Below are 9232 nucleotides of genomic sequence, written 5' to 3'. Positions count from 1 at the left end.
TTTTGCATGTTATTTTTTTGGTTTTGTGTCAAAATCGCTGCGATCGCAGCTTATTTGGCGGAGAAGCTGCTCGTGCCTCAGAAGTGACGTGACTTGTCTGCTTGGCTGTCCGCTGTGGAACACATCCATATGAAACATGTCATCCGTCCTGTGCTTGTTACTACCATTTCCCCTGTCAGGCGAGGGCTGCAGAGAATGATGGCTTTTTCAGATGGGACTGTGTGCTACTTGCTCCTGACCACAGTCAACCAACCCACTCTCCAATTTTTGATATCCTGCCATCTGTCTTTCCCTCTCTTGTTTACTCTTTTATCCCACCTCTCTTCTCTAACTCTGTCTCTTTACACACTGTAGAAGTGAAATAATTCCAAACTCTTAATGACTGAGGCATTAATTAGATATAATACATCACGGTCTTACTGTAATATGTATCTTAGATGCATCTGATAATGATTTGTCTCAAAGTATTTCCATTCTGTGGTTTTTACTTCACTACTACATTTGATGGCTTCAGTTAAAAGTTACCTTGCAGATTTAGATTATTAATGCGAAATATAGATCAACTAATAAATATAAATTAACTCCTAATTAAAAGTTAAGCTGCCCATCACTATATAAATTAGTTAAATTTAGCTTCACCGATATAAACTGTAACAGTAAAGATAGATAGATAGATAGATAGATAGATAGATAGATAGATAGATAGTTAGATAGATAGATAGATAGATAGATAGATAGATAGATAGATAGATAGATAGATAGATAGATAGATAGATAGATAGATAGCAGTAAGGACATAGCCTAGGAACATGGGACGCCCGCTCTCCCAGGTGAGCCACTGGGTGCCTGAATTTTTTGGTGTTTGTACATTGTAGTATTGCTACTTTTACTTATGTAAGAGATGTGACCTGAAGTACCTTTGACTGACTGTGTAATATGACCTCTTAGCATTCAGTTTCTTTTCATTTATCCTTGACAGTGTCTCATAAACATTCTGTATCAGTTTGTTTTATCTCTCTATTCAGGCAATTTATAAATTCACTTTACTGTGTGTATTTTAATGGCTTCATCTCATCTCATAATATGGAAGTATTCACTCATGTTAGGCTATGACATCTTTGTGATATGACATTCTCTAGAATTTTAAATTTTTAACTGGGTTTGAACAATGTTCTGCTGGACATCATGAGTTTGTAATGACAGACAAACTGTTGCAATCTCATTTTTCTTCCTTCACGACTCTTTCAGTTGTACCTGAAAATCCTCAACTGCTTGCAATTATGTCATATGACTCTATCACCTCTCTGACTGGCACATGTTGTTCCCAGAAACAGTTTGATACTTCTTCCGTGTTCTTCCAGTAAGCGTACTGTATCGCATTTCTGATACATTTTTGCTTCGCGTGTCAAGAGCCCAACTGTGTTGTTCTGTTGGCATATCGACACTCAGAAAGTAAAATCATATCAGAAACGTTCTCATGCTCTCAACTGACTAGTTACCAAATCTCTGCTTTTATTATCCGATGGCTGCGATAACCCAAAACGCTTTTCATTCCAAATAAGTCCTCATGGGGATGCAGCTGTAAGACCATCAGCAGTCATGCAGCACAAAGTGAGTTTTGGCTACGTCTCCGTCTCACTTGTTGGACTCCTCGAGCCTCCATAAATAGAGTGTTCAAAAGCCGCTTCCAATGAGTATGAAAACACTGCGTCGCCTCACACTTAATCCACATCATAGGAAAATGGTGTTTGGTCCCCCGGCAGCATGACATCACTCAGTGTTTCCCCTCCTTGACCTTTGTCAGATGGCAGTGCTGAGGACCCGAGGAGAGGGTTCTGCTGGTGTGCCCGCTCAGATATTCAGTATCAGATATGTCATAAAACTAAGAGGAAACAAGTGAAAGAAGAGCGTGGAGGGCTGTGTTCGTTGTCATTGCTCTTTGCTGGTTAATTAGTTGTGATGGCTGTAGTTGGGTAACGGATACTGAAGGGACACCAAAAACAAATCCACTGTTCCATAACATGTAAATCGTACAATGCTCAGACATTTCCACTCATTCAGCTCCCTGACTGTTCAGCAGCACTGTTGTCACTGTCATGTACGGTCTGCAGGACTTAACAGAAGGTTCTGCTTTTGTAGAACTTCAGATCGAATCTGAGAATATTGTATTTTCCAGAAGTTCAATGAAGTCAGTTTTAGTGGTGTAGTCCAAAATCGTAAATTAGTCTCAGAAGGCTTTGAGATCTGAACTGTATATGACATATTAGATACAAAGACCATTGAGTACTAATGGGAAACTATTATCCAGAACATTTCAGGTTCATCTTGAAACACTGTGATGACGGCATTTCTGTTTATTTTATTTTGATATTTTTGAAGGGCAAAATAGCTGTTTTAGTGCCACGACCAAAAATATTGCCATGTTTCTATCATGATTAGGGCTGCAGCTATCGAATATTTTAGTAATCGAGTATTCTACTGAAAATTCCATCGATTAATCGAGTAATCGGATAAAACATATTTTTGTTTAGTTAAAGAGCAATTATAAATATACATGAGACAATAAGACATTTCACCTGACAGTGAACCATTGGTTTCCTTTTTTAACTACCCAGTTAGCTTTATTCTGTTTTTATTTTCCACCCTCATCACTCTACAGCGCTGTGTTTTTACAGATTAAATAAAGCCTGTATGAAAGGCACGTTAGCCACGCATTGACAGTAGTCATAATTAATAGAAACCTAGCCCTCCGCAGGGCTAACGTTATGTTAGCAAGGTACAGTAACGTTAATCTCAGTAATTAGCTCTACGTTAACTTCATTTTGCCTCGTCTCGGGTGACGGTCCTCCGCTCTCGGAGTAAACAGGGGGCCTCGGTGGAGATGCTGCAGCATTGAAGACGTACTGTTGTGGTATGCAAGCGCTGTCTTACAGTGAATACACACAGCAGTGTTCGCCTCGGTGTCCAGCTTGAAATGCTCCCACACTTTTGACATTTTCTGCCTTTTCTTTGTGCCTTTCGCTTTCGTCGCCTTCTTCGTCGTTACCTCTACATCCATGGTTAAAACCAAACATATCCGCCGCCTCTTTTTTATTCCTTTACGTGCGTGACGTCAGCGCGTTGTGCCGCATTAAAAGTAGTCCGGGCGAAATGCCATGCTTTGAGCTGGCAAAATTAAACGATTCCTCGAGGCAGAGAAAATTCCTCGATCATTTTTTGTAATCGAGTTACTCGAATTATTCGAGGAATCGTTTCAGCCCTAATCATGATGGTTATCTTTTGTATGAGACAGCCCTAATTGCACAGTGTATACCGGGCTTTGTACGGCCCCAGGGTATGATCTTCATGAAAAAGAGGCTAATGTATCATTGAGCTCCTTAGGAGCCTTATATAGGTGTTTTTAATTTTATATTTCAAATTTCAGGACTGAAACTGTTATTTCATCTATCAAGTAATTTTTTGATTAGTCATTCACTATATTAAACATTAAAAAATGCTTATCACGATTTTCCACACCCCCAAGGCAAATATCTTATTCTGTCCAACCAACAGTCCAAGACCCAGAGATATTCAGTTAATAGTTATATGTAAGAGTCTCACACTTGTGGTGCTAGAATCAGGCGAATTTAGGCGTTTATGCTTGATCATCACCTTGATCAACTTAAGATAAAATAATCCCTTATTTACAGAGAGGAATGTAGCAGCCACTTGTCTATTTCAGTGGCTCCCAGCTGGTGGTCCAAAAGTGGGTTGTGAGTCCAATCTGAATGGACCACAAGCAACTTATGAATATGTAAAGTTTACAAAAGTCACTCTTTGCTTTGAAGTATAGTGAATTTTCAGCACCAAGCTTTAATTTTGAAGTGCCATTTCTTTTTATTCTTGCAATATGTTGTTTACATTTTGTGAAATAAAATTGAATATGTGGTCCTTTATATTGTGTGGATGCAAACTAATGACCAGGAATAATCTGGACCCCTTTGACCAGTTGGGATCCACTGGGCTAGTTGATAAATCAACTAAACGTTTAATCTACAGCAATTTATAAAAACAAAAAACAGTGATATGTTTACTTTTTTTGAAAACATGGCAGTGGTGAAATCTTAGCAAATGTATAAAGTCTTTTAAAGTAATACACTCCTGTGTCCAGTAAATACTACAAAGCTTAAATTTATTGATTGCCTGTTGCACTGGGTTGCATTAGATTGTGTGTTTGTGTAATTGCATCCATATCCACCCATAAACGTAACTCTCAGAAGCTAATAAAAACCGGAGTTTGCAGTTTGACCTCTGAGCATTCAGAGTAACTACTGTGGCTCAAAGGGCCCATCTGAAGCTACAACATGACAGAAACCTGAGCTGCAGTTATGAGGTTTTCCACAGGACATCATTCATATGTATGCAGCGCAAAGCTGAAGCTCAACCACTGTTACGGTTTGTGTGAATGTCTTCCTCCCCCACATGGCTTTTATATACTTTCTCCGCCAAGTATCTCCAATTGAAATCAAGTCAGATTATGTTCAGTAGTTTTATAGCGCTCGCTATATGGACGGACCCCCTCCGGGTCCCCCAGAGGCTCACAACCCCCCACTGCTACCAGCTGACGGGGAAGAAAATAAAAGCAGGGGGGGAAAAACAAGGCTTCTGGGAAAACAAACATTAGTCCTGTTTCTTGGCACTTAACCCTTTCCCTGACTCTGGCATTTGGAAAACAGAACATAAATGGCAAATCTTTTCTTTTTTTAATAGCATTTTCTTTTTTATTGCAAATACATATACAAAAGATTCTTTAAAGACAGTACAAATACATGGCAAGATCACAGAAGAAAAAAAGAGCACTGGAAAGATCAGTTCTTTGATACTGAGAGGAAAGGAAATGGAGCTTGTGGAGCAGAAAGGATAGACGGTCCCTTTTCTGCACAAACAACAGAGAAAAACTTGTAACTGAGATAACATTTTCCAGTTCTTTCAGCCATAGTTTAAAGTCCAACTCAAAGGAAATTCACAAATAACAAATAATTCGTACACAATTCGTTAGATAGCCCCCCTCCCCTCGACCCTCGGAAATAAAAGGCAAATACATACTTAAAATAGACATTTAGATAAGATAAATAAACAAAAAAAGACGATTACAGCGTGTACCATTTTGACTAAAGTACCCCCTGGGTTTAAAAAAAATTAAAATAAAAGAAAAGGGGAAATTATATGCCGTCTACGTTGCAAAGAGGACAATTCATTAGTTATAAGAATAGTATGCAAAATAATTACTTTGAAATAAAATTAAAGCTAATAAATAAATAAAGTTTTGAACAGAGGGAAGGGAGGTTTTTGGAGCATGGTGGGAGACTGCAGGGGGAGGAGAAGGAGGGGGGCACCCGAGGGGTCATAGGTGACTTCCTGTAGCTGTTGGACGGTAAGTGTAATCTCAGCTGTGGCACACACACGCATACAAAAAAGTTCGAGAAAATGTAAAAAATCCAAGGCACGGATGGTGGAAAGGGCTCCCCCGTCTTGACAGCACAGCATTGTGAAACTCTCGCTTTCTCTGTATTGCCTCATAGCTTTTCCAAATGACACAAAACAAATCAACAGCTTAAATACAAACCATACTCGCTGGATGGCACAGGAAAGCAAAAAAAAAAAAAAATCTGTGTATGAATAAGGAGAACCAGATAGCGCACTACCAGGAGTGGTTAGTAGCTGAACTGTTTAAAATATAAAGCTTTTTTGTTTGTTATCTACAGGTACAAATAATTACCCCCCCCATCCCCCATCCCACCCCCCACCCATGGGTTATAAACTGCCAGCACATGAGAAAAAAGGAAACAAACACTACTGAAATATCAACAATCAATAAGTCCTCACAGAGGATTTTCCTAAGTCTCTTCATCTCTCTAAAAATATATATATAGTTTCTATCAAGATACAAGGCACGCCGTGAGCCAATCACAAGTCTCCTCTTCTTCAAGTGTCTGATTCAGGAAGCAGATCTGCAGGTGAACTCTCCCTGCGGTAAAGTGTTCTTGGAGTCAGATCTGTGTGGCTGTACATGTCTCTCAGGGTCTGGTGAGCTGGGTGTAAACCGGCGCCTGCTCCCAGTGCTGCGGGCTGCTCTGTGGGATGGACGGCACCCCTGTGTTGTCGGCGATGGGCGTGTACATGGGCCTCTGGCTGGGGCTGCTCATGTAGCTGAAAGTCGAGTACAGCCCCGAGCCTTGCCCCGCCCCTGCGTGGCTGTAGTAGGCGGCGGCTGTGCCCCCCTGGTGGTCGGGGTAGTCGTACCCCTGCTGCGCCCTGGAGATGGCCGGGTAGGAGGAGGAGGGGGGGCTGTAGTGCTGCAGGTTGAACGGGCTGTAAGCGACGTGCTGCGGGGAGCCCTGCTGCTCAGTGTAGTGGCTCGGACTCAGCTGCTCCGTCTTGATCTGGGTCCTGTGCTGCGCCTGAGCTGCCTCTGAGCCCCCGCTGCCCCCCAGGGGGGTCAGAGTGTGCGGCTGCTGTCCCTGTTGGTTTTGGCTTTTTGCCAACCAGGCTGCTCCCGCCTGCGGGCTGACCGGGGCGCCGCTGCTGATGCTGTAGCTGCCGGTGTAGGAGACCGGCGTGGTGTTGCCAGGGCCGCTAGCAGAGCCAGGGTGCCCATTTGGTGGGAGGTACTGGTCGAACTCATTGACGTCAAAGGTCTCGATGTGGGAGATGACATCGCTGCTCAGCTCTCCGATGTCCACGTCGCGGAAGTCGATGTTGAGCTGGCGACCACCGGGGCCATCGGGCAGAGAGCGGAGGCCACCTTCGCGCTTTAGGTCCATCTTGCCTGTGCTGACATCAGTCTTTGGGGTGGTGGGAGGGGTAGGGGGGCCCTGGGAGCCTGAAAGTTAAAAAAATATGAGAGATTCGATTTCTACATTCAAGTTTAGTTATTTTTAGGTAAACCACCAGGATTTGGAAATGAATTGTTTCACTGTTTCATCATTGGAAAAGCAGAGACTCTGAGGCACTAAGATAAATTTCTTTTTCCTGAGGGGACTGATCTTTTTCTTCTTTCTGCTCACCTGAGTGCTCACCCGGAGAATGCACCTCTCCCATGCTGGAGGCTGGGGAGTCCGCCTGCTGGAGAGCTTTGAAGATGGCATTTGGGGAAATGTGCGTCTGCTCACTGCCGTCCTCCGACTCGCTCTGTCCATTCTTCACCGACTTCCTCCGCCGGGGCTGGTATTTGTAGTCGGGGTGATCTTTCTTGTGCTGCACCCGGAGCCGCTCAGCCTCTTCTACAAACGGCCGTTTTTCCCCCTCGTTGAGAAGTCTGTGCGTAAAAAGCGCATACATTTAATAATTAAAACTGTAATTAACGGTACCCAACTTAAAAGTTCTGCTGCGGTTTGCAGAAAGAAAAGAATAAATAAAATCAAATGAAAACCTCTCATTGCATCCTAAATCCGTGCGTAAAAAGCAAAAAAAAAAAAAAAAAGAGAGCATTTACACTTACCTCCAGAGTTTTCCCAGAGTTTTGCTGAGCTCCGCGTTATGCAGGTGCGGGTACTGGTCCGCCAGCTTCCTCCGCGCAGCCTGCGCCCACACCATGAAGGCATTCATCGGTCTCTTAACGTGTGGCTTGTTCTTAGAAGATCCGTTAACGCGTACCGGCATCGGCACGAGGGTCCAGTCGTAGCCCTTGAGCACCTGGGACACAGCCTCGCGGATGCAAGCGGGAAACTTATCGTCCTCGTCCTTCTTGAACTCTCCGTCCACACCGAGCAGCCCGTTCTCCGATGGCCGGGTGTTCTCGGTGTCGGAGCCCGAGCCGGACGGGCACGGGGAGCCCGCGGAGTCCTCGGACATGCTCGGGCTCGGGGCATCAGAGAGACATTTGTCTTGTTCCTCCGTCATCTTCAGGTAAGGGTCGAGGAGATTCATACGAAAAACTGGTTGGTGCCAAATTACGCGTGAAACGGGGGAGTTATTTCTGCTTTCTCGCGAGAGGAAAAGTCTCTAAATGGACTTCACCTTGCACGGATGATCAAAGTCTTTCAAATGGGAGAAGTACACAGAATAAACTACTGCTGATTCTCTTTTGCCTCCTGTGCGTAAAACCGATTTGTAGTGGCTTTACGCACGAGTTTCTGCCCGACTCCGAGTGCGTTTTTTGCAAGTGGCACCGCACTTGAAAGGGCAAAAACAAGCCAGGTGGGTGAGAGTTTGCTTTCAACTCTGCAGGATGAAACGGTAAAGTGCTCCTCTCTGGTCTCCAAGTACAATCCCCAGAACGCGCGAGTGCTTTGAACTGCAAACGTTTCGCGTGCGAGCTTTATAAGAGCGTTACCATGCGGCACAGGAAAGCCCGAACCTGATTGGGCGACAGCATGTGACGCCAAAGTGAAGGAATTTGATCCCATTTTTTCCCTCTCCATAACCAGTACAGAAAAACACACACACACACACACACACACACACACACACACACAGACACTTTCTCTCAAACATACACACGCACACCCAAAGAAACATTTAATCAAAGATGTGGAGTATATTCATATGTTGTAATTAGCAAAAAGTGATTTTTTTGTTATGATGAAGGAAAACACTGAAAGAGAACTTGCAAAACAGCATGGCAAGTCCACATAAAATATTATCAGAAGAACTTTATAATTTTTGATATTTAACATCTTAAACAGCTACACACACTTTATATACCTCCTTTTAAAAACATTTTTTGTGTTTCTAACTGTCTTTCTCTACACTAGGCACATATCCACAATTACACCATATGGTCAATAGGGGGAGACAGCAGTCTAGGAACTCACTACTAACTACCTCCCTTCTCCTGCTAAAAGCAGCAGCAGGAGGAGGAGGAGGGGGAGGGGGAGGGAGAGGGAGAGGGAAGGGAGCTCCAGCAGACTGCTGCAGTGCAACAGTTGCTGTCAAACATCAGCTACTGATTTGTATCGCTCATCTCGTTTCCAGCAGTGGAGGAATGATCCGGTGAATTCTGTTCAATTTGCTGACAGGTCAACTTCCACACTGGTCTTACCTTTTTCACCAAATGTTCCTCATAAAGTTAAGAACATTTTAAGAGTTGTGTTACATGGTTTTATAAATTTATATCCTTTTTGGAATCAAACAATGTTTGAAACTGAGCTTCCAATACATTCCACTACATTTAGCTGGTAACCTTTGAAAGGAAATGATTGTGATTTTGATGATTTTATTTTCCTCATTTTGTGGGAGAACACATTTAGAA

General features: G+C 43.2%; 1 protein-coding gene across 1 annotated transcript; it reads right to left on the bottom strand.

Annotated features, from left to right (window-relative positions):
* Positions 1-5635: 5635 nt before the first annotated feature.
* LOC121958629 (transcription factor Sox-9-like) lies at positions 5636-8259 on the bottom strand. Its single transcript, XM_042507687.2, has 3 exons — positions 7481-8259; positions 7047-7297; positions 5636-6862 (listed from the first exon to the last, which is right to left on the bottom strand). Exons 1-3 carry the CDS (start codon positions 7906-7908, stop codon positions 6057-6059), a joined length of 1485 nt encoding a protein of 494 aa, XP_042363621.1. The 5' UTR covers positions 7909-8259; the 3' UTR covers positions 5636-6056.
* Positions 8260-9232: the final 973 nt, after the last annotated feature.

This window comes from Plectropomus leopardus, chromosome 19, assembly GCF_026936395.1.
Source record: "Plectropomus leopardus strain MGB_pleo_1.0 chromosome 19, ASM2693639v1, whole genome shotgun sequence".
Taxonomy (NCBI): Eukaryota; Metazoa; Chordata; class Actinopteri; order Perciformes; family Serranidae; genus Plectropomus; species Plectropomus leopardus.
This window is presented reverse-complemented; position numbering and strand designations above follow the sequence as displayed.